The sequence below is a fragment of the Colletotrichum scovillei genome (genome assembly GCF_011075155.1).
Source record: "Colletotrichum scovillei strain TJNH1 chromosome Unknown Contig00001, whole genome shotgun sequence".
In the NCBI taxonomy this organism is placed as follows: Eukaryota; Fungi; Ascomycota; class Sordariomycetes; order Glomerellales; family Glomerellaceae; genus Colletotrichum; species Colletotrichum scovillei.
Genome location: NW_023336259.1, coordinates 2997905 through 3025689, shown reverse-complemented (window position 1 = coordinate 3025689; position 27785 = coordinate 2997905). Strand labels below are relative to the sequence as shown.

General features: G+C 54.1%; 6 protein-coding genes across 6 annotated transcripts; 1 reads left to right on the top strand and 5 right to left on the bottom strand.

Annotated features, from left to right (window-relative positions):
- Positions 1–7168: 7168 nt before the first annotated feature.
- Positions 7169–9130, bottom strand: HER10_EVM0005177 (RluA family pseudouridine synthase). Its single transcript, XM_035474800.1, has one exon. The coding sequence runs from the start codon at positions 8842–8844 to the stop codon at positions 7381–7383; it is 1464 nt and encodes a 487-aa protein (XP_035338325.1). The 5' UTR covers positions 8845–9130; the 3' UTR covers positions 7169–7380.
- A 287-nt stretch (positions 9131–9417) lies between these two features.
- HER10_EVM0012159 (thioesterase superfamily protein) lies at positions 9418–10570 on the top strand (the record flags this gene model as incomplete). The annotated part of the gene is made up of 3 exons (XM_035481560.1): positions 9418–9773; positions 10115–10165; positions 10222–10570. Exons 1-3 carry the CDS (start codon positions 9700–9702, stop codon positions 10568–10570), a joined length of 474 nt encoding a protein of 157 aa, XP_035338980.1. The 5' UTR covers positions 9418–9699.
- On the bottom strand, positions 10521–11999 carry HER10_EVM0007207 (oxidoreductase). Its single transcript, XM_035476771.1, has 2 exons — positions 11697–11999; positions 10521–11622 (listed from the first exon to the last, which is right to left on the bottom strand). The coding sequence occupies exons 1-2, from the start codon at positions 11754–11756 to the stop codon at positions 10636–10638; spliced, it is 1047 nt and encodes a 348-aa protein (XP_035338537.1). The 5' UTR covers positions 11757–11999; the 3' UTR covers positions 10521–10635.
- Positions 12000–12595: 596 nt separating this feature from the next.
- HER10_EVM0008783 (MATE efflux family protein) lies at positions 12596–14147 on the bottom strand (the record flags this gene model as incomplete). The annotated part of the gene is made up of 2 exons (XM_035478292.1): positions 12596–13527; positions 13610–14147. 2 exons carry the CDS (start codon positions 14145–14147, stop codon positions 12596–12598), a joined length of 1470 nt encoding a protein of 489 aa, XP_035338685.1.
- Positions 14148–18382: 4235 nt separating this feature from the next.
- HER10_EVM0008066 (uncharacterized protein) lies at positions 18383–22196 on the bottom strand. Its single transcript, XM_035477602.1, has 2 exons — positions 20384–22196; positions 18383–19993 (listed from the first exon to the last, which is right to left on the bottom strand). Exons 1-2 carry the CDS (start codon positions 20758–20760, stop codon positions 18886–18888), a joined length of 1485 nt encoding a protein of 494 aa, XP_035338622.1. The 5' UTR covers positions 20761–22196; the 3' UTR covers positions 18383–18885.
- A 2030-nt stretch (positions 22197–24226) lies between these two features.
- On the bottom strand, positions 24227–27612 carry HER10_EVM0005930 (patatin-like phospholipase). Its single transcript, XM_035482995.1, has 3 exons — positions 26352–27612; positions 25687–26242; positions 24227–25610 (listed from the first exon to the last, which is right to left on the bottom strand). Exons 1-3 carry the CDS (start codon positions 26416–26418, stop codon positions 24401–24403), a joined length of 1833 nt encoding a protein of 610 aa, XP_035338396.1. The 5' UTR covers positions 26419–27612; the 3' UTR covers positions 24227–24400.
- Positions 27613–27785: the final 173 nt, after the last annotated feature.

Below are 27785 nucleotides of genomic sequence, written 5' to 3'. Positions count from 1 at the left end.
CCGGGCTAAAGCAGCCCAGTCTCGAGGGCAAGGACGTGGGACAGTACCGTGAGTGAGGTGGTAGGTAGGGGTGTGTATTCGTAGGTGTAGGGTAAGAATGGAAAGGATGGCAGAGCAGAGAGATCACGCCGCGTAGAAAGTATCCAAGGAGCCGTAGGTACAACAGGCCCCAAGTGCTTCGAAGACAGAGGAAGGGTCGAGAGTATCGGTGAAGAGACGTAACTTGGCACATGACAGTCGATGTTGGGCACAGACATGGCGCAAATTACTAACTCACTTGAGAACAACTTACAGATCTCCCAAGGATGGGCTGGGGGATGGAGGGGAGTGGCAGGGGTCTGATCAGAGGAGAGGGACAAGACAGTGGCAGGGAACATGGGAGAAGGCGAAGAAGAGGACGAAAGAAGCGGACGAGGCAAGGCAGCGAGCAGGACGGGACCGGGGGGGTGGGAGTTACACAGATTCACTCGACTGCAGCGATGTAGACATGTACCTCTTGACTGCCAGTTACCCATCGGCCTCGACGGGGCAGGGGGTATGAAGAAGGAGGGGGTGTGGAGGCTGGAAGGGGTGGATGGTGGTCAGAGGGGGGCGTGACGTGAAACCAGGGGAGGCGTGGGGGACGACCTTGTGTGAGGTGAATCTAGGAGAACAACAGATGTGAGAACTGCGAGATACCTCTTTACCTTATGTAATGTGATGGATGGGCCACCACATTCGCATGCCTGGGATACGGGTGCTTTTTTTTTTTTTTTTTTGCTGCCTGTGCCTCATAGTCAGAAACTACGTGTTTTGACGCGGAGGCAATAAGCTTCTTCAAGTTACTTTGAAGGTGTAACTAGTCGCCGCGGAAATCGAGCGAGGAATTGCTGCGAGCCAGATTCCGCCGCTGTGCCGGTATCCAGGCTGGGCAGCATTCTTCCCCCAAAACCAAAGAACGTTCGCTCGGTTAGGTTTTGGGTTTGTCTTTCCTCTGGTCCTCGTTGCGTCCGTCTGGACACTGGAGAGAGGGAGAGAGAGAGAGCGGGCGAGCGAGAGATGGGGCAGGGTGACGGGAAGGAAGTGCTCTCTCTCTCTCACGGATACTATATCTGCAGGGGGAGATCCTCAAGCAGTAGCAGTCGATGTGGGTGGGCAACCTCCTGCCCCGTGATTGTGGCTCTTGCTGGCTCGAGTCCGACTCTCGATCTCAGCGAACGGGTTCCCGGTGGGGTTGCTTATCCGTACCGCAGGTAGGGAAAGGTAAACGGGGCCAAAGGTAAGTAAGGCAAGCATAGAGTTGGGAAAAGGTTAGCTGCTGCTGGGCTGGGTGAGGTGACGAAGGGCAAAGCCGGCAAGGAACGGGCAAAGCAAGGCAAGGCAAAGCCAAGGTTACAGGAAAGGAAAAGGTACCCAGGTGCCTTGTCGGATCCGTTGAAGTTGACAACCAAATCAAACTCCGACTCCTCCTCCCGCACTTGACCTTGTATGGTCTTGCGGATTGCCTTGCCCTGCCATGGCCCATAAACGCTGCTATACCCTCCCATGGGTCATGGGCCATGGACCATGGCCCTGTCCTGTCCGCCTTATCCATAAATGCGTATGAAGAGGTGGGCTCGTTGAAGAAAGACGAGATAATCCCGTCTGGGCTTACATATTGCGTTGACCTGACGGCTCGGAACGGGGGGGCCTTGCAAGGCGGGTGACGAGTCCTGTTGAATACCAGCATCTACGAAGACGAACGAGGAACTTTGAAAAGCAACAGTCCCGTCCGGCTGATGCTCGGAATAGCCACACCCATGGCATGTCCATGGCGGCATGGCCTGTGTGTGGCCAGCCCATGGAACGCCCAGACCAAGAAAGGTGAGTTAATCTCCAATACCTATCTCGTTCAGTCCGTATTGTGTACGCCGTGTGCATTCGTAGAATTGAGGGGCGGAAAAAGACATGTCCAGATCCCTCGGAGGCTGGAGTTTGGGGTGATGATGATGCGTGTTTGGTTTGACCTGGGTTGACCTCAATCCCAACCCGAACACCCACCACCATCCGCGCGCAATGTCGTCCCATTCTACGAAAGGCTTAGGTTGAAGAAGAAGAAGAAGAAGAAGACGGAGAGCCAGCCAGGCGTGCCAGTGCTGGTGCCAGTGCCAGGCCAGGCTGAGCCAGTAGGGCCACACGGCATAAGCCTCAATTCTGCTCGAGGCTCAGCACTGCTGCACCGCTGCATTTGCTAACGCATGCCCAGCAGCCCATGGAAACCTTCGGCCAGCCTCCGATGACCGGGGGGTTTGCGATACAATGACGAAATGATGTTTTTTTATCCTCTCTTGCCGCGCCGACAGGCCTTGTCATCTTGGAGTACTCCGTAAGGGTTATCACCTACATACGGATGCTAGAAAGCAGTCAAGGGCCAAGGCGTATCCGATCCGTACGGGGTAAGAGAGAGACAGAGAGAGCAAGTGTACTTCTGTATCTTTCGGACCCGGAAAGCACCAATGGGCAGCAGAGCGCAGACGTGCGGCCGTGGGCGGGAAGTGCGCGCTCAGGGATGGTTTAGCAAAACACAATCGCAGACACTGCCCATATGTGATGTGAGGGTGTGAGTGGTCGATGAAGTAGGCACGAAGAAGTGTGTGTATCCGAGAAGGGAATGGAGGAGGATGAACTCGCTCTCTGTCTGAGTGTCGAATTGATTGTGGGCACACACACACACCGGCCGAACATTCGTATACTACCTACTACACTCACACTCACTCATACAGACACACACACACACACACACACACATACACAAACACGCGCGCGCGCAATAGATGAGGAGAGGCTTGTCGAGTTCCATTATGAGTTAACCGGGAAGTGAGTGAGGAACAAAAGGTGAAGTGTGAGGTGAGTGTGTGAGGACCAGGGGCCCGTCGCCGGTGAGGTCAGTCGGGGCCCAGAGGGAAACTGTGGGAAAAGGTGGAGAGATACCTTACGATAGGTGAAGGGGGTGGTACGTATCCACTATGCGAGAAATAAACTTTACGCTAAAGCCAGATCTGTCGTAGTTTGGTGGGCGCCGATACGCGGCCCAGCGGCGACCACAACAGCCAGTAAGAAGGCCAGCATCGAGGGAGAGACAGCGTATTAAAGTGGCCTGCTACTGGATACCTAAGTCCTCAGGTACACCATTATCGACCGGGGAGAGCAACAGCACTGAACAGCTCTGAACAGCACCTCACCCTCGAACTCGAAGCCCCTCTTTCTCTTTCTTCCTCTTCCTCTTGCTCTGTTTCTGACACTCTGTAAGGGCTGCGACCAGGCTGGTGCTGCTGCCGCTGCTGTCATCTCGTGCTCAAAAACATGGCATTGGAGGAACTTCGTCGTCGGTACGTACCCGACTGCCATGATCTATCTCTACCTACCTACAATTCCTGGGCCCGGCACCATGCAAGTTGCACGGAAACCTGCTCCCACTTCGCTGCTCCGGCGGCGGCCAGCCCGACCGGTACCTTGTCCCCTCCACTACATCCAACCGTAACACGCTTGTCCCTTTTGAGAGGGGGTCTTCTTGCGGCCTGCCATGGGGCCATAGGCCATGGCTTGTGTCGTCGGCCGACTTTGGGGGGATGGGGGGAAGAGCTGCGTGGTGTGCGGGCAGTAAGATTGGCGTATCCGTACGGATAGGCAGACCGCACTTACCTTACGAAAAGAACCGAGAAACTCTACGGAGTAGCTAGCCATCTCTATATTTTCGCATTCGAAGCGACGAACAGCAATAGCCAATTTGGGCAGTTCGCAAGATTTGGCACCATGTGGACAAGAGGCTCCAGAGTAAAAAAAACACAAATGCCCGCCGTCGGCCCTTCTCACTCAAAGGGCGCGATACAAAGTGGTGTCATAGAACCTCGAGGGGTCTCCTACCTAGTAACTGTAGCAGAAACCGTTTGCCAAATGGAGTATTCCGGTGCGGAAACCCTACCTAATCTCACCTAGTCCACCTCCACTGGCACAACATCCTCCGTCCAGACGTACGCAGTACACACCACCTACAGGCTACACAGTAGAGAGGTTGGAGCCACTGGCGTATCGATCGCTAGTGCATTGCGTCGCCCCTTTGGAGAGGGAAAAAACAAAAAAGAGAGAGCCTTGGGTCCATCTTCTGAGGCCTTCTAGCACCTCCATTGCATAGCCATGAGAATCCATACCTAAGACGAGAATTGCGACCTGACGGCGGCGGCGGCGGTTTCGAATGGCGTGTTCGGGCCTAACGAACAAGAGAGACAGAGACATTCTAGCTCGCCGACCAGAAACATTGAATACCAACCGCCCTGTGCCATCAGTGCCGGAGCCATTGCCAGGAACTTATCGGCTCACCCGCTTCACATTCGTCGTCCGTCTTGTCTGGCGACATTTCTAGCTTTCGGTGAGCCACGCCGCGATGACAATTCATCCAACGGCCAAGACGGTCTTTGCAGCTAGCACGTCCGAAGATCGGATCCAAACTGTACCTGGCCTAGATTTCACGACGGCTCTCCAGCCTCGTCGCCCAAAGGTCCCCAGGGCCTCCAGTTGAGCCCCGATCGGTTCCGTTGGACACATGCCCACTATCGAACGGCTTCCTCGGATTCCGTCGTGGGTAGGCCACGCGAAATTGAGATATTCTTGTCTTTTCACCGCTTTCGAATTGGCTGGCTTGGAAAATAGAATTGGGCATGAGAAAGAGAGCGGCGACGGCGCGCGCACACACTCACACACACACACACACACACACACACACATGCGGTACACCTCCATGTTGCGACTGAATGGCGGCGTCCATCATGGTCGTTCCAATCATCGGACCTGGTTCCGGTCGCCCAATCCCACAGGATGCCGCTACTGAACTGCCGTTGTCAATCTTTTTCCCCGATTGCTCTATTCCGCCTTTCGGAATGCAGACTCATGAAGGTTGGCGCATACGGCACCCCTGGTCACATTTTGTCTGCAAGTCGCAGTCTCTTGCGATTGAACGTTAGTAGATGTGAGCCCAGCAACAGCAGCACGGCCGGCCGACCAACCGACCACACAAGGCCAAAGATTTGGGGGTGTTGTCTTCTCCCTGGTTGCCGAGTCTTATGTCGGCATCCTGTCTCACTTTTTCAGCTTCGCGGCACGCCCTTCTGACCGAGCCAACTTTGATTCAGCGCGGTCAGCGTCTTATTCGCAGAAACATTCGCTCTCGCGGTGCGGCGTGTTGACCTCCGCCAGATAGGTACGGTATGCACAATCGACCGAATGCCTGTCCTTGGCTGCCTGCCCAGCGAACCCGAGATCGCCGCTGTCAACGCGTCCTGGGCCGGATTTTGCACGTGTCTGCAACTCTGCGTATGTGTGTGTGTGCGCGTGCGTATGTGTGTCTATGTTGCTTCTCGTCCATTGTTTCTTCTTTGCTTTTTTCCCTTGGTCTTTTCTTATTCTGTGGTGTGCGTCCTCCTGCTTCGGTGTGTAGGAGAACTCTCGGGTTGCGGTGTGAGAACTTGAGATGCGCACAGGTACTGAAGGGCAATGCGCCGGCATCCTCTCTGACATGCATGGCGGGCTTCTCGAAGGTCCATGGAACTCTTCTGTCTGGGTTCTGCATTGCATCGGGCGTTCGCATTTTTCTTCTAGCCTCTCGTCGTCCCAGGGTCATGTCCGAGGACACCACCATCGCGATGAGTCTGGCGCATCGTCGAAGAGGCGAGAAGGAAAAACGAAGCATGGGCTGTCGCCGAGCTGGATTGCGATTCACAGGGTTTCCAAGCTGGCGGGATTGTGGCGTTTCGGGGGGACTCCCTCCCCTTTTCGAGAATGGGAAGTCTGCTGATGTGACTGAGGTTGATCTGTTGGTTCTCATCTCCCCGCGCCCAAAAAGTCTCACTCTACCTGCCTACTGGGTTCAGTGATTAGTACTTTGTAGATGTTCCCAGCTGTCAATTAGTTCTTGTGTTCCCCCAATCGCGGGGCAAATGACCCGTCTGGCTCTGGCGGCCCTCCCTCGTTGTTCCTTCTTCTCCCTGAGGGGGCCCTGCCGCATTTGCTTCTCATTCTTCCCCAGCCTGATCGTCCGGCGTCGTGAATTCCAGCAGTTTGGTCGTACAAGGCGTCTCGTGCCGGCCTCCCGAAGCTGCACGCATTTTTGTTCGTGAGATGCGATCGCTTGCGAGTTATGTCATAGGCGTTCGGTCGTTGGTTGACGAGGGGGTTTTCGGACAGGGCGAAAGGCGTCGAGAACGTCAACAAAGCAAAGAGGGCATCCGGAATCAGCGATTTTATGAGTTATTTCGGGGTGGGCTTAGCAATGCCGGCCCGGGGGTGATGAACCCCTGATGAATGCCGTCTCGTCGGCGCAATATCCAGTTCGGATCTCTGTTATGTCAATTCTGACTCAGAAAGCCGGCCGTTGTATGTTTCGTTTCCTCTGTTAATTCCTTTGGGGGGATACCTGTTAGACCAATGAGGCCGGAATCCCCAGAAGAAAAAAACAGGGCCTGCAGCAGACCCTGCTTGTAAGACCCGGCGCTGTGCCTGGCATGCGCCGGGCACCCTCCCCTCATCCTCGAAAGCCTCGAAGCTCCAGCTGGTTAGGGTGTGTCGGGGTGTTAGGGCAGGGCGGGCCAGCTGAGAGCAATGGGGGGGAGGAGTGAGAGTGAGGAGGAGGGGGGAAGGGGAGGGGAGGGGGAGAGCTGTCTGGCGGTGGGAAACGGCGGAAATCTCTCCGGATTCTGAGAACGAGGTACCGGAACTGCAGAGGTACCTCGACCAGGTCCAGTACTCCAGCGCCTCCTTGACCCAAATCCAGGCGATACATGCGCTAGCAGCCTAATGATGGCCGCTTTTTCTTCCGAATCAACCAATCACTGGCTCAACCGGTGCTCTGCGGATCTCGCTCCGTAGTGTACCGCAATACAAGTGCCAGGGCCAGTGACTTGGCATTTCCGGGCTTATGGTCTGAGTGTGGTGTCGGCTGCGGGAGAGACAGTGAGACTCCAGAGACCCTGGACAAGTGCGAATCCTTTAGACTGGGACTGTCAGCGGTCATTCCGTCACGTACGGAATTTCCGCACAGAATTTCCATTCGACTCCCAGTAATGGACATCATGTACATCATCGCGCATCTAGAACCTTGTATGTCTCTGACGAAAGAAAATTGATATTGAGCCATGTTTGGCGATGCCCCTGTACAATGCAGCAGGAGTGCAGGTATGCTCAAGCAGAGCTTTCTATTCGTAGCTGTATCTTTGTTGTTACGAAAGAAAAAAAAACTGGTCGTAAATGCCTCAACCCGGGGTATCGAATCGTCCCAAATCCAACAGAGAACGAGATCAGTGGGGTCAATTAATCGGTCCGTCCGGGACCATGTTAAATGCTGTTTTATGTTTGTTCTCGCCGTACATATTCTCAGGCGACACTTTCAGGGTCTGCTTCTGCCGCTGGGTCTGCGTCTGGTACTGCCCCCACCAGCTCTTCGAGTCCTCCGACCTCCGTTGGCCCGTTAATGCCGTCCGGAGGAAGGGCCCACGCGGGCATCGGACTGGTGTAGCTCCATGCCCCTCCGGCATCTTCATAACGGAGGCTGTGAAGCCAGAGCGAAAGCTCGTGCTCGCCGGGGTCTGTGTAGAGCGGCGTATCGCAAACGTCGCAAAGCTCTCCTGATAGCTTTTCAGCCCTTCTCTTCTGGTATAGGTCCACCAGTTCGTCGTGATAGGCCACAGCGTCGGCGATATCTTGTTTGCCCATCCTTTCTAGGCGTGACATGATGTCTTCATCCGTGTTCTCGACTGCATCCGAGTCGTTGCATCCCAAGTTAATTCCCCAAACTCTTTGGTTCGCATACAAGGGGTCGTTCTCGATGGGATGCCCAACAAATTGCAGATGCACGCGGATCTGATGTGTTCTGCCGGTCAAGGGCAGGCAGCGAACGATTGAGTAGCCCTCTTTCTTGATCCAAGGCCGGCGTTCCTCGTCCGCAAGTCGTTCCGCGCTCTTTGGCTCTGCTGCATCCGAGTCATTCAGAGTGTCCGGCGGGTAGTAGGCCAGACGTTTGAAGACGGTACGGGCCGACTTTCCGTTGGCTCGCACGCGGTTGAGGCCTAGTCGCGGGGATATTTGGAGGATAGGCTGATCGCAGACAATCTCGCCATCAGGAAACTTTCCAGCAACGCGCGCCAAATATTCTTTCCGGACCGTATGAGCTCTGATTTGAGCAGTGAGCTTCACTGCTGCCTGTGGTGTCTTGGCGACGAAAAGAATTCCACTGGTGAGGCGGTCCAGGCGATGGCACGGGTAGGGCAGGAAATGCTCGCCTCGCTCAGACTTCATAATCTCGATAAGTGTGTTGTACTTGTATCTGCCAGCAGGGTGGACCGGTACGCCGGATGGCTTATTGACAACGATCATCTCATCGTCTTCGTGAATGACACGAATCGGCTCGCCTGTGACAGGGGGCTCATGGCGATGAATTGTGTGATTCACAAGGTCTCCATTCTTGACCAGATGATCCGGGCCGACTGCCTTTCCGTTGACAACGATGGCTCCGGTTTCCATGGCATACCGGTAGTACTCTAGGGTGCGGTCCCTGAACTCATCCTCAAAAATATCGATCAGCTTCCGACCGCGCCAGCGTTGCTTGGCCCAGGTGTGGTAGGTAAAGTGATAAGGAGCAACTCTACGGAGACCGTCCTCGAAAAAGTAAGGTCGAGGCCACATATCGCCGGTAGGCGTCGTCAAGACTTCAGGCAGCTCATTGGAAGCTTCAGACGGTTGGGCACCCGGTAGCTTGGCTGGTTCAGCAGCGGGAGCTGCAGCCGACGGCGGGGTTGCAGCCGACGTTGGTGCCGTTTGATCAGAAGCCATGGCAGGCATTAGAGATTCCCGTCGGAATGGCAGCCTTGCCAAGGACCAAACTGAACGCAAGAGGGTAGCCAGGATTGATCAAGTAGTCAGTCTGTGAGACGTGGTGTGCGATAGTGTAAGCAATAAGTGGCGTATTGTGGAACTGTGCGAAACTTCGACTAGTCGTAAGTAAGTAGTGTTTGAGAAAGTCGCTTGCTACTTGCCTCGAGGAGCCTGGATATCAACTACTACTAACAAACTTTGCATGCGTAGTGAAAGGTATCTCGAAAGAGTCACAAACTCTTGGCGGTCAGCCATGGCAGAACTTTGCTGAAGTTGGATTTTTTGGTGGGCGGGATCGGGAAAGGTGGATCAGCAAAAGCGTGATTGGTCACTGGATTAGACCTTGTGTGATTACATAATCTCAGCTGGAGCTTACCATTTTCCGGCTAAGGTGATCAGCACCCCTGGGCAGGTATTCCGGCTCTGAACCAAATAGGTCTGCCGACATTGGTGATTGGCTCCTGTAAAGTCGGCGGCAACATGACATTCTGCCTCGGCTCAGCTAGGAAACCTACTGTGCTACAAGTTAACTGCGGCAATCAAAAGTCTCAACAATTTCTCCGCAACTCTTAGTGGGAAGCTACGAAGGCTTCTTCATCGAAAGGTTTAAAGTCGCGAGCTGAACCACAACTCAATCGAGAAAAGTGCCGATAAGGCAATGCGCGTTTACCAGTGACGTCCGACTGAGCATCATCCATCTCTTGTCCCTCTCCTGTGTCTCTGAGCCAATACTACCCCAGCAAGGGCCAGTACCTTCGGCATCGCCGCCTACGACGTGCTCCAAATATCCGATCTCTCTCCATCATCTCACAAAGCACCGCCATGGCCAGCAACAAGCAGTTAAAGCAGCGCCGAAGGGGGGACTATGGGTACATCCTAGACTACCGGACACGATGGTGAGTTTACCTCCATCCCGCCATGGTTATCACAAGCTGTCATTGCGGCTTTCATTTCTACCTACTCCTCGGTGCCTCTCATTCTCCCTGCTATACCTCGAAACGGAGGGACCGAGCCCATTCCTCGCAAAGCTTCAAGGAGGGGCTTGTCCGTGCTGCAAGCGGACGCCCGCCCTCCTATCCTCTCTTTCGCCAACCTCTCACGCCTATGGTGCAAAGGCGAGGGCGCTCTTCGCAGCGTATCAGCAGCCGTCATCTTCTCATCATTATCATCCCCTCACACTTCGCTTTCATTCGTCTACGCTTTTGCTGCTTGGGCAGAGATTGACAAGGTTTCTTAGGGCCGATAATGATATGTATCAGCACATGAACAATAGCGTCTACAACTTCCTGTATGCTTCTGTCGATCAAGCTAATGTCCGCGCGGCGTCCGGCTAAGAAACTGCAGATACGACTCCGTAGTCAACGCCTACCTGATCGAGCATTGCGGCCTGTCTCCCTTGCGTTCTGGTCAGTACGGCCTTGTGGTACACTCACACAGCGACTACTTTGCTTCGATTGCGTACCCCGCAGTCGCTCAATTAGCGCTGCGAGTGAACAAGTTGGGGAAGTCAAGCGTCACCTACGAAATTGCCTTGTTTGAAAAGGGAGTGGACGAGGTGAGAGCAGTCGGGGAGTTTACCCACGTCTTTGTCGAGAGATCTACCGGTCGTCCAACCGCATCCGGAATGGAGGACGAAATGCGGAGGGGTCTACAGCGACTTCTGGTGGTGGATGGCAGGGAAAACAAGCTCTAAATTGAACTCTATCACCCACCCACTTGTACCATGGAGCTTATCGCCTAACAAATTCCTCTACCAGTTTACAGCTGCAAGCTCAGCTTTTGGATTGCGCCATCCTGCTCACCACTCGTGAAGATCTTCTCGAGGAACTCCAAGTCCGCCAGCGCCTCCTCAGCTGATTGCAGGGGGTTGGGTGTCCCGGCGGCCAAACCTTCAGCCCAGGCCTTGACCTCCTCCTTTACACCACTCGTCTGTTCAAAATGAGTTGTTGTTGCCTCGCCGTCAAAGGGCTTGACGGTGAGATCGTGACTCGACAAGGTCACACTGCCGTTCTCGCCCGCCACGTGGAAGTCGAAGGCACTCAGGGTTGAGCCAACACTGACGGCGAAGGAACCAGTGGCGCCCTGCTTGGTCTTGACGACGGCATTAATGGTGTCAATGGGCGGCAGGTGCTCCCGGGTCAAGTCCGAGAAGGCGGCAACTGAGGCCGGCGCCGCGTCCTTGCCGAGCAGAAGGCGAAGGGCGGCGGCGAAGTGGACGCCGCCGTCGAGGAGAAACCCACCCTGGTAGTCGGGCTTCTTGCGCCATGCAGTCTCAATGTACTTGCCGCCCAGTTTCACGAAGAAGAAGACTCTCACGTTGAAGCCAATGACTTTTCCCAGCTTCCGCACCTCGTCTCTTGCCGTAGTGTACCGGGGCTGGAAGCGGTAGTTCTCGGCCACGGCGAAGGTCACGCCCTTTTCGGCGGATACCTTCTTATAGTATTCAATCAGCTCCTGCGCACGAGCAATATCTGCGGCGATAGGCTTCTCGGCTAAGACGTGCTTTCCTGCAGCAAGGGCCTGCTTAATGTAATCGGGCTGGTTCAGGATGGGCAGGGCTAAGATGAGAGCCTGGATGTCATCACGGGCCAAGAGATCCTTGAAGGACTTGCCCTCGCCCGCGTCGTCAGAGTACAGGTCAGGTGAGGCTGACTTGGTGACGAGCTTAGCCGTGTCCTGGGCAGACTTGAGAGAGCGAGAGAAGATGGCCTTCAGGGTGAGGTTATCGCTTGCTTCCACAGCAGGCTGTTTGGATAGTCAGTGACCACGAGACACGCGGGTTCCGCGGACGGGCAATATCAGCTAGGTAGTTGCCTTACCAAATGCTCTTCCTTGGCAAAGATGCCTCCTCCAACAATGGCTACGCCGATGGGGGCCATGGTTTCTCAGATATATCGTTCGAGATTAGATGCGAGCCGTGCGGAAGGCCTGAGTCAAGCAACTGTAAGGCAAAGTGTATAAAAATAGAAAAGTACAGGATAATTTCTCGATCTGAGGTGAAGGGAAGAGGTTGAAAGAGAGAGGGATGAAGGATCAAAATGATTTATTTGTTTCAATTCAGTTGGGTTGTCTTCCAGACAATTCCTTATTTGTCCATGAAGGCGTGTTGTGCAGTAGCCAGGCACGCAAGCAAAGCCATCATCAGCTTTCTCATCCAATACCTGGGAAGCTTCGTGATGGTAGTGGGGTTTTGTTGGCGGGGTCGGAGAGCCCTGTGGCACAACCGTCTCTCAGCAAATTGATGGAGATGATGAGACACTATCTAAGACTAGTGGGAGACATGGCTGGTTCTGTTAGCATATTAATAACAGCACCCCGCTCGAGAGTAAGAGCCTTACTCTTTTGGGAAAGTATAGCAGTTGACTAGTTGGGGACCTGAGTTCCTGCCAAATGCGCCCTGCACCGGAAGGTACAGACGGGGATGATGTTTTGATGAGGTCGGATAAATCCAATGGAAGGCAGGCACCCAATACAGATGAGGCTGCAGCTTGTGAGATTCCAAGTATCATGTGCGACAGGTGTGATTTTTGCAAGGAAAAAGTCTACTGGATAGGTAAGGTAATACTCAAAGAACTGCTTGTGATCATAAGTACATGAATCATCTCATACAACTTGGCTACTCATATTTGCTCATATAAATCATCTCCTGATTTGTTTCCTTCCTGCCGCTTTCCGGCTCCGCATCCCGGTGTTCGGCTCCGTTTAACTACCGTTCTTTTCATACCGTACCGGAGGCGGTGCTTTCTGATTCAACCTCGTCGTCGCTGCCACTGTCGTCCAGTCGGTCGATGGCTCGTTGGCACTCCTTCTCCCACTTACTAAATCCAACAATGACCCATTCCAACGCCCCGACCAGATACAATGCAACACATTGTCCGATCCACAAGCCGGCGAGACCCCAGCCATGAAAGGCGAGGTAGATGCCGGCGGGGAGAGCTCCACCGTAGTAGCTGACGAGGTTCACCACAGCCCCGACCCACTGACGGCCCATGCCTCGAAGGGCACCACCACACGATCCGTTTAGACCGTCTGCTATCTGGAAGAGTGCGACGTACGGCATCACTTCGCCAACGAGCTGCACCACCCGCTCATCGTCGTTAAATATCTTGCCGAACACATCCTTCGTCGCCATGAGCACAGTAAGAACCACACTCCCGAGTATCACGGACAAGATTGCTGCCGAGTGTGCTGCTATCGCCGCGTCCCGAGGCCGCTGCGCTCCCAGCAGATTTCCTAGTCTTGCCGATGCTGCTACCCCAAGACCGAAGGGAATGGTGTTGATAATTTGGTCCGCCGTCATGATGACAGACTGGGCAGCCAACGGAATAGTGCCAAGTCTCCCGGCAGCCAGGGCCACAATCTCGAAAGCCCACCACTCAGTGCCAACATGAACGACTCCAAGAAGTGCAAGCTTGGAAAAGGGCCCAATATTTCTGATGGCTTTCCGAAGCTCCAGACCACCCCAGCATTCCTTGCCGCGGACGAAGACTGCATAGGCAACTAGAAGGAGAAACGATACCCAGTACGAGATGCCTGTGGCCAAGGGAGCACCATACAAGCCGAGACCGAAAGTGTGGATGAACAGATAGTTGAGCCCGGCGTTCATCGGAGATGTAATCAACAGCACATACGTGCCTGGGCGGTAAATCGCTGTCACATTTACGTCAGTGCCGTCATCTATTTCTCTCCGTCCTTGACTTTCTCGAGGTGGCACTGAGGGGCCTTGACTTACCTTGGGCCTGCAAATACTTCTTCATGGCCTCGAACCACACGTACCCCAATCCGCCCGGGATCAGGCATCGCAAAAACGCCGAGCTTTGCACGCAGATGAACTCTTCTTGGCCCAGCGCCCGGAACACCGGTTCGGAAAACCACCAGAGCACTGCCACCACAGCATAAAATGCCGACAAGACAAGGATGCCTCTCTGCAAAAGGATGCCCAAGTCGTGCTTGTTCGAAGATGCCGTGAAGCTACTCGACGCAAGAGTGTCGAGCGCTGTCGTACCACCGAGGGCAATGAGCCAGGCTGTCGCCATGGCGAACATGTAGCTGAAGGCAGCGGTGGCGAGTGCTTCCGGGCTCAGTCTGCCAACAATAAGAACGCTGATGGTTTGCAGGCTATTCTGGAGCGTGTACGCCAGGATAACTGGGACAGCGGCTTTGGCCAGCAAAAGTATTTCGGCCAGCCATAGCCGGACTGCGTGGGGTTCTTCCGACTTGACCGCCGGGGGCTTCGGTAGCAATGCCGTAGTCTCGGACCGGGACGACATGGAGGGCGGGCCCAGTGTGTCGGCCGAGGATGTGTCCGACATTGTGGTTCTTACTCGGATTGCGACCGCTTTCTATCAAGCTCGATGTCACTCCGGAAGCGGTGGTTGTGGAAAACCCACCCGACTGTCGAATCCGTTTTCCGAATGTCGATAGGAGAGACTGCAGACGCGAGTCAAGGGACGAAGCAGATGAGACAATCCGAGGCTAGCGGTGCACCCAAACACCAAAGTGTATGCTGGCGAATCTCCAAAACTTAAGGGAGGGAGCGAAGGTTCAGATGATCAGATGTCAAAAAATAAAACGAAAAGGACAGCGGGACACGGCTCAGCATTGTATACAGCATTTTTCAAAACTCCATCTTGCGACCCCTCCCCATCCCAGGCTGGTCTCGAAAGTTCAGACACAAGATAGCTGACAAGAGCTATTTGCCACGCGCAATTGGGCCAAGTTTGCAACTCCAACGACGGACAATTGACTTTGCTCACCTCTCGCGAGGCATGCCTGGTTCTCATCGCGCGGGGAGAACCCCTCAATCGATGGGCAAAGATTGGACAGCGATTAGTCTGCATTTCGGCCGACATGAATTTATTTCCACGCTTGCGAGGGTCTACGTGGGCGAGAAGGACGTTAGACAGCGGACCGTTGACTCTGAGTGGCTGCATCAATTATCGCACGGCAAATGGCCCATCCGAACTGACGCAATGGATGAGGTCGGATTTCTCGAAGGAGCAAGCGGCTTACATTGTGCGCAGTTGCTGCGACTCTGCCCTACCTACTTATTGTCTGGCAATGCGGCGGCCACCTTGATGAGTACCAAGAGATTCGGTGGCCCAATCTGCCGGAAATGCGAATCGTGCATACACCGCATTCTTCAGCGCGCTAAGCCAAGAAGAGGAGCCGAAGCTCAACCAATGCAGATTCTCTTATCTCGCATCTTATCCGTGGACCGAGGATAGCAACGGCTTACCTAAGGAACAATGGCTCAAGGCACTGGCAGTCAGTCTGGCAGTCTGGTACCGGCACCGGCCCTGGCAGCGGCGGGCAAGGTTGGCAAAGGCTTCGGTGAACAAGCAGCGGGAAACGGCCGACACCGGTATCGGGTCCAGGTTTGCCGGCCGAATGGAGGTGGGGGGACTCTGGGGGGCAGATGCAAGAAAAAAACCAAAAACAAAAAGGGCTGACGGGAAGAGGGGGCGTTGTCTTATCGGCCAGTCGCATTGCTTCCAATCTACGAGTGTTCCGCACGGGATATCATCGCTTCACGCCAGCACCGACTGGTTCCCTAGGTACTTTGCTATGCTGGAGGACTTGTCGAGGTCAGAGCGCGCAAGTACCCATTGGAGCCATCTCACTTTACACCCATCTCAAGATCTTCGCCGCAGCGAAAGACCGGCGGCCGACCTCATGACCGACGAGACTGTGGGCATGAGAGGAGAAAGGGGGAAAACAAGTCTTCAACTTGCATTGGTGCAATACGAGAGTGGACATGGAACAAATGGAGCAGCTCCAGAAGACACTCTAGAAGAACCTTGGTCCAAAAGAGGGAAAAATCGAGACCATCTTCAGAGTATCAAAGCGCAATGGTCGACCGCCAGGCGAGTTCGACAAACTTGGGTAGAGGCACGAGAGCACGAGGGTCCATGGTCAAGGATTGATGGGCGCCACCATCTTGGACTAACATTGACATTATCGCACAGAGCATTAACGATGATCAAGCTTTAGACACGGAAACTTCTCGAAAACAGCCGGAATAGTCTTAGCTACTGGAATAGAAGCTATCCAGCCTAGCTGTAACGACGGTTGCGGCCAATGGACGGCACGCGCAGGACTAACGGGACTCGATGCCATGTGTTTTCATGAGTCGAACTGGCCAGGAACAACGGCTTAATCTCATGCGACACGAGGCGACTTGAGTTGACTTCGACTTTAGATTTGAGCCAACCTGATTCCACATCGTCACTACTGCATTGATTGAGTCGAGCAAACGGCGAATACGGCAACGGGTTCAGGTTCAGCGATGGACAGTACGGATACTTCATACTGGATACCTTCGAATGCCTTACTTGGTGCAAGGTTGAGTCCTCTTTTCACAGAACGCATAACGGCGTCATACAGATCTCATGGTTACGGGTGAGAACCAACGCATTCTGCAGGGCCAAAGTTAAAGTCTAAATAGACGAACCCCGTCCCCTGCCCGGTCAGCGCCCGCGAAGCCCGTCAAGTCAGCCCGCCCGCCCACTGAGCGACATTGAGAGGGTGCCATTCTCTCATCGCATCTTGGACAGCAATCACACAAGGAAGATTCCCTGCCACCGCGGTGGCCGCAAGGTACAGATCAAAAGTTCAGCACGCCAAAGAAAAACGGAGTCTGATCTGACACAGGACGTGGCAGCCTTCTACGAGTACCTTGATCCATTCTTTGATTGGGAAAGGAATTCGTTCGAAACACGCCGTGGAACGTGGCTCTAAACTCTAAACCTTTCGTCGGGGAACCCTTTCGCCCGCCCCCCTTTCCACTGCCTACGTCCGGGACTGGGCTTCGAACAAAGTGAAGACGGCCTGTTCTCCTTCGACCAACGTTGGACATTGCAAGGTTCCGGATGCAATGTCTGTACCTGTGTTCTTCAGTGTACGGATACATTGCGACAACTCTTTTTCTCAGTCTCTTCCGCACCACCTTGATGAGCAGACGTCGTACAGTCACCCCTCCACACCATATCCGTGGGGAACCACTTCCTTCACTTTGCTCTTCCTTGCTCGTGGGACATCGCATTGCATACACCACCTCACGCAGTACAGCTACACGGCACGATTGCTTCCAGAGTTCCACACCACATGTTTTTCTCGCTCTCTTTCGCTCTTTTTGCCTTTGCATCCTTGATATTCACCCTTCACTATTCCTACGATCTGCATAGTATATCCCATCATACACCCTCCACCCTCCTCCTCACCTCTCCTTGCTACTTTTCCGTTGCTGAAGCTCTCACATGCGTCAAATCGAACTGAGGCTTTCCTGGCAGAGAATCATTTAAGCGGACGTTCGGGATCGACGCCGCCAATGCCTCTAGGCTGTCTCCTGCGGATATCTCCTGAACCCTTTTTTGGCTTCAGAGTTTGGACGTCACCTCCGGACGACGGAAGAGGAAACAGAACTGCGGGTGCGGAAATTCCGCTAGAACGGTTACACTTCAGAGTCCAACCGTCAAAAGGACCCAGCCCAGCCGCTGCCCCGGCAGAGAGTGCGGATGCTACGTATGGACGGGTTCGGGAGTGCTTCCTCTCCACTCGCCAACCACCGTCCCGAATCCGCCAGTCGCTCTGTACCGTGTACCGGAGGATGCGTGTCTCACTTCCGCATACGGGGTTTGTGATATCCGTGGTTGAGCTGGAGTTTGCCATTCATTCTTCCGTTCTACCGTTTGTCGGTCAGCCAGAACCGGCCCTTTGCAGTACGGATACCACTTCAGACGCACGAAGGCAACCTCGCTTCGACAGATAGCGTATCCGTACGAGCGTATCGTTTCCCGGGGAAGCGGTCGAACGGGAAAGGGGCGTACAAACGGTTTAGGGTTCTTCAGTGCAGCTTCTGGCACGTCCACGTGGCTTCCGGCAAAGTGAACGGACAACCGCCCGGCATCGCACTTCTCTGCGACTTCTCTCTTGCAGCATGGTCGCCCGTTTCATGGGGGCCTCGAACGCTGCCCATCCCGGCCGTCGCGAGTTACATGTTGCCGTCAAAAACGTGGGCAGCGTTGTATCAACCACAAGAGTGTCAGGAGAGAAATAGTCTGCTGGGCGCCCGCTGCTGGGACGGTTCCGCAAACTGGAACACTATACACACCCTGCTATGGGGGAGAGGAGCAGCAAGAGGAGGGGACTTTGAATCGTCACCCACTCTTTAGAGTTCGAGGCCGCAGCATTGCAGCAGGCCAGCCTCTCCCCCAGTACCCTCCCTCGTTCCCACCCTCTTGATGCTCGCTCGTCTTAATCCTGGTCTTTGGTCGAACTCTGCCAGCGGAAGGTGCAAGCGCTTTCCCCAGGAGTAATTTCGGAAGTCGGATCGTAGGGATTGTTGATGGGCATTTGGAAATGACGACGTTATGGCCCAGGTACGAAGTTACTGTTTCTTGCACAATTGTCGTGATGCCACAAAAACCACCTCCCTTGTACCCTGCCATATATTAAGTCCCCCCCCCCCCCCTCTGGGGCAGTTGCCCTGTCCGTAGGCCTTCTTGCCCCCTGTCTGTTCTTTTTTTCCTCTCCCAATGCTACCTTTATGCAGTAGCTCCCAGCAGCAAGCTGACCCCTGAGAAGAGACCGCTGCGCTACGGTGTTGCCGCCGGCAGCGTCGCCTTCTTCACCACCTCGTGGCAAGTTGAAGTCTTGCAAATCCCCGAGAATTGCAGGTTTGTTGTTGTCGCAGACGTTACGCTTATGGGTTGTCATTCTCGACGCAGAACGCAGTAATCTGCTTTTGCCAGTGGCCCCGTCCTTCACACCTCGACGATGGAGGGAATTGTTTTCCTTCGTTGTCGGGTTTTGTGACCTGCAATATGCGGCCGTGTCTCGACGTGTCCAGCAATATCCATGACTTTGCGGGAACGGAGTCTCTCCACTACAAAGGAGGAGTCTCTTCAGCAATCGTCGAGTGTTTCTTGGCTACACACCCACTCACCGCTCTTCGCGCCCGGAGCGCCGTCCTCCTCTTGCTGGATGCCGCTCCATCCCTCTCCTCCTCTACTCCTCCCTCTCCTCCTGCTCTCCCATGTCTTGGCCCTCGAGCCAATGCTGCAGCCGCATGCCAGTCGACGCGGCACCCATAGCCATTGCCCAGTTTTCCACTCCGAGCGTGAGGGTGCTGATCGTTAACATGTTTTTCACAAAGCGCGCATGCGGCGTCCGGTGGCATGCCGGCGCGATAGCCAGCATAATCCAGTGAAAGATGCCCACCGTGTCGTTCCATGTCGACAGGGGTACACGCCATGTCGTCGTCCAGATCTGCAGAAATTCTGATTCCGTGCATGTCCCGCTCAGCGGCGTCCGGGTCATGACGGCCCGCGTGTAGAGTAACGCTGTCATTCGGATAACCTGGTACATGAAGTCCGGACTCTGCTGGTGGTGGTATGCGGATCGAGGACTCGCCGGAGAATCGCTAGCGTCTCGGGTATGTGACTTGGTTGACGACCATTCGGATGTCGTGGAGTCGGAATTCGGGCCCGAAGGTGATCGGCCCGGGCCAACGGAGCCAGGTCCGGCGGCCGTACCTGTGCTAGACATACTCCCGCTCCGTATGGACTCTCCATCGAAGGCGGCGGAATAATTGCTTGCGGGTGGTGAATTCGTTCGAGTCGGAGGATCTGAGGACAAACTTTGGCGATGTCCAGGTATGGTTGAATGAAGACTGCTGATATGTTCATACATGTACTTCCCCATCGCTCGGGCCTTCAGTGAGGCTGAGTTTGTCGTTGCTGATGTCGTCGATTCATCATAAATCGCGTCGACGACGCTAAGAAGGTACTTCACATTGTCGAGTATCGAGGCCGTCGCCGGGTGGATGCGCAGACTCGTGGCGCAATCGGAGAAAGACGGGAGTGATCCGCTGCTCGGTAGATGTATCACCATGGGCGATAGATTCGCCATGCGGAGGGGGACGTCCTTTATAGGGTCGACGAAAGCGTACGCCGTCGCCAAGACCCGACGTGTAGAATTTGCCGCTCCTCCTGCTGTCGCTGACTCCGTCGACCCTTTGCATCCGCTTCCTCCGCCTTTACGGTCGTCGTCCGAAGGCGACAGAGTCAGTAGCAGTGGGCTGTTCTCGTGGGCGAGGGATATGGAGACATCGTGACTGTGCATATGAGTCAGTTCATCGGGAAGGTAAAGACGAGCCAGACGGGCATATCGTTTGTTGAAAGAGGATCCGTTCGCGAGTCAAACGAGTCAAGAGTCAAGGCCTAGAGCGAAAATAAGACCAGAGAGGGTCGGACGGACAAATGGAAACATGGTAAATAGGGCGGAAGATACTGCGTACGAGAAAAATACCGGAAAAGCAAAATAAAGGACGTAGTAAGAATGCGGCAAGTAAAATATACAAAACGTACAGACACGCGAATAAATGAGTAGCATTCATGAGCACACGACAAAGGCAAACATCAATCGTCAAAGGTATAATCAAAGTCGCAACAAGGTCAACCCAGAGAATATGCAGAAATCAGGACAGCAGAAAATGTCTACGCACACGATAGCGTTTTTCGCCAAGAGGCCGTCCATGCCGAGCTGATTGAAGCCGCCGCGCACTCTGATCATATCTCGCAAGCCCATGAGGTGGTACCTTAGGTCCTGGTCCGACTCGCCCCAGTACCACTCAGCCACGGTGAGCTGAATGACGCCGGCGATGGCCGCATCGCCGGGCTTTTGAATTGCCGGTGTGGTTGAACTGTTTGCGTCTGTTGCGGTCAACGCGGCGGTGTTTGACCCCGTGCTCTTGCTGTTGTCCGTGGTCAGGCTTTCGTTGAGCATAGCGATGGCTTGGCCTTTGTAAGTCCGCAGGACATCTGTCCGTACATCCCCAGTCTCGTGGAGGAAGCAGGCTGAGGTATAGAGAATGATCCGCATCACTAGAGGATCTTGAAGGCAGAAGGGGGAGTAATAACGTATAAAAGGATTGTTGGGGCTCGGGTCGCCATTGATAGAGGCTTTGAATCGAGAGAGAACGGCGATGTCTGTACTCGCATATCAGGATCATGGCTTTGGCAGATCAGGGGCTGTTTCCACTTACACAGTCTAAGCAATTTCTTGTTCAAGGGGCTTTGATCCACAGGTAAAAGTGCTATTTGCTCGTCAATACCGCTGGCTGGTCGCTCCGGGAATTGTACCCTTGACTCTGCTGGACGTGACCAAGGTCCAGGACTCTGTCCATGCTGCGGAGTGTCGTCTTCGTCATGGGCTGTTTCAAAGTTGTCAAAAATCAACTTTGGGACTGCTAATCGATGTGACAAGACTTGCTGCGATGCTTGGAAGATATCGACATCTAGTATACTACGATCGGGGTTGGCCAATGGAAGCCACGAGACTGACGGTGGAAGACATTCTGCATCGCTGTTGAGGAGCTCTGCCTCTGATCGATGTGCTCCAAGCGTAGATTGATATGTTGCCGGTTCCGAGCCTGGACTTGGATGTGACGTCGAAATACCTGATACAGCCCAGCCAGCGATAGAAGGACTCCCGAGCGGTCTTGCTGACTGAGACGCTTGTATCAGGGGAGAGCTTACTCCTGGTAGTGTTGAAAGAAAAGGACCACGACCTCCTGCCCTTGCTGGTGTCAAGAAGGTAGAAGTTCCCGGTATGCGACTGCTGTGGGATTAGATCATGTACAACATTGTGATAGCAGCCGTAGATCTGGCAGGAGGGAACGGTGACGAGGGCGGTAGCTCAGACTTACTTGCCTACGCGGTACTCGCATACTGGTTGAGGAAAACGACGGAGGCAGTTGCTACATGGCTGACCTTGGTCACACTGTATCAGAATTAGTCTTAGGGTCCTTGGATATGAGGGCCCAAGACGAAGCAAAGACGCCTCTTTGCATATCTCGTGAGCGATTAGCCAACACTTGATACCGACAAACAGTGTAAACAGCTAAAGGAAAGAAGTCTCAAGTTGTAGGTGTACGTGCCTTCTGCTTCCTCCGTCTGCACTCCCCGCAGGACGTTGTCGTCCTCTCGGCGCGTGCTGCGTTCCGTGACGCCCGCTGCTGCTGCGAGCCTTCGGACATCGTCTGAAAACGGCACGAAGGCGGCGGAGGCGGCGGCTGCTTCTGCTGCTACTGCTCCCCCCTTTCGTCTTCCGCAGAGCATCCGTTTCTGAGATACTTGTTTTTGTTCCACCTTTCGAGCAGATCGACGGCGGCGACGCGGTATCAAACATGACGTGACTTTGGACCCGAGAATCTGGTTGAATAGTACCTGGTAAGGCTGACTTATAAACAAATCGGAGAAAAGAGCAATAGGACATTGTCGAAGCCAGATCAAATGAGAAAGGAGGCTTTGTCTGAGCTGCAGGTCGTCGGGTTTTGACACGTTTGGTCTAGCGTCATGGGGAGAGCTTCCTTGGATCGAGCTGGGCTGAGGAAAAGCCACAAACCAGCCCTCTGTTTCTTTCTTGGGGTTTGATTGATGTGCACTAGCTTCCCCACTAGTGCGAGAGCCCAAACCCAGGAAGCGGTAGTGTGATGGTTCAAGGTTTTGCTCGCTGGAGAGAGAGAGAGAGAGAGAGAGAGAGAGGGCGTACATGGGCCAGTCGGTTCCATGGAATTTCCGTGGGACACAGCTAATGTATCGATGTCGACACATCGGATCGAGCCTGGTGAGATCCGGTCTGGACACATAGAGACTGTGAGTAATTGCTGTGCAAAAGGATATGCCCCGCTCAACACTCCCCGTCGCTGCCGCGAGTATCTCTTGACCGCTATCAATAATTGCGATAGATGCTACCTTTTCGAATCGTCCAGGGACCGGATAATCAAGCCACTGGGCAGCAGTAATCCTGTCAGCCATACGCTGACCGCAGAAACGGCTTAACTGATGAAGCACAAGCCCCATCGCTGGCGACTTGTCATGCTCGAGCCTTGTCAAAAAGAGGCTGGACACTTGTCCTTGTAATACCATACCACTTGGGAGATGGAGTCGATGCGGCATTGTGACGTCAAGTTGGAGGATGGAATTAGCCGGCGAAACAGAGCGATAGGCTCAGACAGTCTTTCCAACGGCCCGCTTTCGGTGAAGCCCGAGGCGGACTCTCAAGTTCGAGAATGCGGACCCAAAGAGCAGCCGATGGTTCGCCAGTGTGCGAAAAACGGTTGAGCCAGTTCGATGTGCCGGACTTCGTGACAAACATACGCGGAAGCCTTCTCCATGCTGGGGAATGTGACGCCCACATTGTGACGAAACGATGCAGCCGCAATCAAGCAAGTGCGCTAGCACAAAACATGCGTGTCCTAATTCGGACAGCTGAAGTGAGCCCACGATGCGTAGCTTCTGCCCAATCTCGTGGATTTAGAGACCTCAAACTTAATCGACGTCGCCAAAGGAACGAACTGCTCAGCTACAGCAGGAGCCAAGAAGGGCTAGGCCAGGCCTCCCACTAAGGCAGAGCTAGCGCCCTTGGGAACCTCCATTATTCAGTGAGGTGCCCTGTGGAATTCGTCAGCCCTGTCCGTGGCGCACCAAAAAAGCAAGAAGTGAGGGATGAATTTCTGTAAAACGTGTTCATAGAGACATGGCTTCGTAAAACGTGCCTATAGAAGCCCGCTGCCGGCCCCCAAATGTCTCGGTTGGGCTAGTTGAAGTAGCATTCCTGGGGGCTTCCCAATGCTTCGAAAAACTCCATCTCGCCTCGGTTCTTACTTTGGTCTGTGATGCGAACCGTGGGTAAGGGGGGCAGGGAGGAACGAGACGAACATCAATGAGACATTGGCATCCCCCCCGTGGCTGTTCACATTTGCTTTGACAACGTTGGTACGGCGCCATGGGCGGCGAGCCTGGAAAAAGCCTCGTTGGCTAGCTGAATGTCGTGCGTACGCCATTATACGTAGATGAGGTGGACTAAGGTAGGTAGTAAATTCGAAGCTGTGTCGACGGCTGTACCTTCATTCTCGAGCCCAAATCGTGAGCTTTTGGTTTGTCAGAGTCTGTCAGAGTCCGCAGCGAGATTTCCAAGAGAACTGAAGTTCCAGCATATCAAAAACGAATCGAGGTCAATAAATCAGACGGAAAATCAATGGGAATAAGGACGTTTTGGCAAGCTCAGGGGAACGTGCCTTTTAAGCTTAAGGCCGGTTCGCGATCAGCAGGGCCCACTCCGCCGTGACGTAGTGACCCACTAGCCGACCGAGTTCTCGGGTTCTCGCCACCGCCAGGAAGCGAAGGTGGCGAGCGCTGTGCTGCAGAGTGAGTAAGGGTGATGTCTAAGCGTGACCATTATTTCATTCGGTTGCTGTGCCACCACTGCGGTAATCGCGCGTTTCCTAATGATTCGTTCACTGGTGGAGGCTCGTCATCCAGCTTGATAGGGTAGATGGGGCGATAACTAAAACCCCCAAAAACCTGATTCGTTTCCCGAAAAGAACTCCCTTTTGCTGTATGCTCTTGAAGAAACAGAGCCTCATAAACCAGCTTGATATCCGCTTCCCTGATGGTATTACTGCGCTCCGAGTGCTCTCATGTGGAGAAATGGGGTATTCAATCGACCTTTCCTTCGTTTACCTCCCGCGGTAATCCGGTTTCCTAGCCATGTTCACTGGTGGAGGCTCGTCATCTACTGGATAGGGTAGGGGCGATGAGCTAACAGGACGGCGGCCTCCGGCTGCCTGATGTTCCGGGAGTGGTGTTTTGGGAGGCAGCGGTGGTGGAATACGCTGTGACTGTTGTGATTGTTGGACCGGACCGTTACTGTAAGGCTGGTTCTGCCATCGTGGGTGTTCATCCGGGCTCATGATGGCAATCTTATCAGCGCCTGCTGCGTAGCGATACTGCGCTGGAGTGGGCGCAGTGACAAGAAGCCTGTCAATCTCATCGTCCTTTGCCGGAGGTAGGGGCCGTTGCTCGGGCCGTGGTGACGACGATGGTTGCAGCCGTTCGCCGGAACTTCTTGGAGAAGGACTCATTGGTGAGGGAATGTGCAAGTGCTCAGAGCCAGATTCGTAAGACTGACGGCTGGGCGGTGTGTTATGCGGCGGCCACGATGTAGGAATCTCGGCTGGCAATTCCACCGCGAAAGACATTGGTTCAGTCGTCTCCGAGTTTGACTTGACCAGTTCAGGGACTTCTGGTAGCCGTGAGAACCTAATGTTCGCTTTGTGAATCTTGGCCATCTTCGCAGAGGCACCTTGAATCATTTTCTGCTCGACCTCCCGCCTCAAGTACTGCCGTGTGCTCGTGCTGATTTCGGCCAGGCGATGCCATTCGTTCATACCAAACTCGCCGACGCCAACCTCCACATTAAGACGGTAGTAGTTTTCGACGTTGACGTTCCGCTTCAGTAAGTGCTCTTTCCTCATTTGCTCGTGGATAGCCTCACATCCCTCAATCTTGGAGATAAGCTTCCGGCGAGCTTCCGCAAACTCTCCCAGGAAACCTTCGTACCACATCTGGGAGTTTGCATCACTTCCTTTGGGCCGTCTGCCGGTACCAACGCTGAGAAACACGCCGACTTCGCGACCCGGCCATTCGTTTACTACGGCTTCGTCAAGAGCCTCGGGAGAAGGGTTGAAGGTGCCGCCACCGTCATCGTGAAAAACAGACTGCCCGATTTGAATGGGCTTGAAGGCTAGGCCGATCGCACATGTCGCCCGTCCAGCCTGCCAGATCTTGCAGTCGAACTCTGGCGGAGGCTCTCTTCTCGAATCGTAGGATCGCAGTACGGCGGCGGGGTTGCCCTTGCGGGAACCTTTGTACATTGCCAAGACGGCGCTGAAGGGGAATGTCAGTTCAAAGCGCGTTGCTACGTGCCTAGTAGAGTACCGGCAGTCAGTAGGTAAAGACGTACGTTTTAGTCCTGTTCTCCCTTGCGTCGTAAAGTCTCGCGTTTGGGTCACCGTACCGCGAGTTGAAGGCAGGGCGTGCCATCTGAGCCTGGGGACTACGTGCGCTGAAGCTGACAGTGCTGGCGTTGCTTGCATGCCTTCGGGGATTTGAGGTGTTGTAGCCGCTGAGAGGGCTGAGAACATCGTTCTCGGTGCCATCATTGCCCTCTTTTTGATACACTGTGTGCTCCCTCACAGCCTCCTTGATAGCCTCCTCAAGCTTGGAGGCCTTGAAGAGGGTCGAGCGGTAGGGAATGCCGGCGATAGTTTTGTCGGTTTCGAAGACCATGCGCGTCAACCTAACGTAAAGTTCCTTGCACTGCTCTAGATCAAGGCGCAATCGACCGAGCATTAGGGCTATAAGACCGCCGGTACCGGTTCCTACGATGAGGTCGAAATGATCGCAAGGCCGAGGGATTTCGTTTCGCCGCGGGGCTCTCCCCTCGATTTCGACAAAGGTGCGGTGCATGAGTTCTTGGAGAATGATAAACATGGAATAACCGCGGACTCCTCCGCCATCTGTCATAGGCATGTTAGTCGAGTGCATGAGCGCTTCCGGGCCAATTTCGCGGGTTTTGCGCGCGATTTGGGTGTCGCGAAAGTGGCCGGTCTGCTTCACTTTGCTTACCTAGAGACAGGATGCGTAGGGGAGGGCCCTTTGTGGTGTCCCTCCTCCTGACCCCATTGGAGTCCATGATCTGGGCAAGCTCTCGTGAGTAAGCTGGCTTGGTCGCGGTCCACTGGGCTTCTTGATATTGGTGTGGGGTATCGGTTGTCGTTGAGAAAGGTCTGTTTGGCGGTCGCAAAGTGTTTGGTTTTTTGCAGAGGGGGTGTTGTTTTCTGCGAGATGCGAAAATTAGGAATTTCGGAGAAGATGGACTAGTACTGTAGGTGCAAGTGTGTAAGTAGGTAATTAGTTTAGGCAAAGCAAGGCAAGGCGGGTAAGGCAAAGTGCAGATGGTAATAATCCACCGCCCACCCACGAATACAAGTACAAGGCCTGATCACGAGTGGGAGGGTGACGCAAAGAAACGGCTTGCGCCCTGCACCATCCACTCGGATGGGGTCTTGGCCAACTCTGTCACTTGCCCACTTTGTGGAGGATGGACTCACCACTTGTGGTCACTCTACCGATGATTAGCAGAATGTATGTAGTCGCATTCGCAGCTTGGGCTGGAAGATGGGCGAAAGTCTGAAGATGGTCGGCTGGTAGCGATTGCGATGGCGATGGCGGCGGGGAGCAAAACCCCAGCGAGAACCTGTATTCGACCTCAGAGTCCGCGACTGCGTGTGACGCCACAGTAGCTAATTTAGAAATGGCCCAGGGTATTTTAGCGACTTGAGGATGGGCACGAATGGAAGGCCGCCGTTGCTCCTAGGCCCAGTGTCCTGGCTCCCTCCCCTTGTGGTGTCAGCGAGTGGGAGGCGGGAGTGAGATCAACTAGGTTAGGATCTTCTCTTTGATGAGGCACTGAGGGGTACCTGGACCGTAGAGCTCCGACGTGGCTGCGCTTTTGCAACACGGCGAAATCGAGGTAATGGGAAGGTGATATCTTTGCTGCTCTCAATCTCTGTTCGAGTTTGTGAGGGCGCCGATGCGAAGTGAAAAAGGAAATCGGGAGCACCGGCAAGAGAATGTAAGGTAGTGAGAGGCAAATAATAAAAGTGGGAGATGGAAAGAGAGACTGGGTAGTGGGATGGAAGGTCCAAGATACCCCTCTAAGGTAAGGTGGTGCACCTGCCTCGGGACGACGGGATGGGAAGGTCGGATGGAAGTTTGGTCCTTCTTTCCTCTGCCATTTCTGCATCATTCTTTCTCATTTATCAGAGAGAGAGAGAGAGAGAGAGAGAGAGAGAGAGAGAGCGAACGGCCACGCTCATGTTCTGACCACAAACGCAAGAGAATCTGCTGTCTGTACTTTACCCAGGGTAAGGTTGGTAAGGTAAGCCAAGTATACAAAAGACGACATTGCCTATTGTTCCCATATCTCGCCTATCGCAACTTACGAGTATCCTATCCAAGTCTTCACGGACAGTCAGTCGGTCCAGGCCTCCCGGTACA

Excerpts from the sequence above, each read along its gene's own strand:
- HER10_EVM0005177 (XM_035474800.1), bottom strand. The coding sequence starts at position 8,844 with ATGCCTGCCATGGCTTCTGATCAAACGGCACCAACGTCGGCTGCAACC.
- HER10_EVM0007207 (XM_035476771.1), bottom strand. The coding sequence starts at position 11,756 with ATGGCCCCCATCGGCGTAGCCATTGTTGGAGGAGGCATCTTTGCCAAG. Across the intron at positions 11,623-11,696 it reads TTGCCAAGGAAGAGCATTTG|CCTGCTGTGGAAGCAAGCGA; the intron begins GTAAGGCAACTA and ends CTATCCAAACAG.
- HER10_EVM0008066 (XM_035477602.1), bottom strand. The coding sequence starts at position 20,760 with ATGCGGATCATTCTCTATACCTCAGCCTGCTTCCTCCACGAGACTGGG. Across the intron at positions 19,994-20,383 it reads TTGGCGAAAAACGCTATCGT|TCACGATGTCTCCATATCCC; the intron begins GTGCGTAGACAT and ends TCATATGCACAG.
- HER10_EVM0005930 (XM_035482995.1), bottom strand. The coding sequence starts at position 26,418 with ATGGACTCCAATGGGGTCAGGAGGAGGGACACCACAAAGGGCCCTCCC. Across the intron at positions 26,243-26,351 it reads CCTACGCATCCTGTCTCTAG|ATGGCGGAGGAGTCCGCGGT; the intron begins GTAAGCAAAGTG and ends TGCCTATGACAG. Across the intron at positions 25,611-25,686 it reads AGGGAGAACAGGACTAAAAC|CGCCGTCTTGGCAATGTACA; the intron begins GTACGTCTTTAC and ends ATTCCCCTTCAG.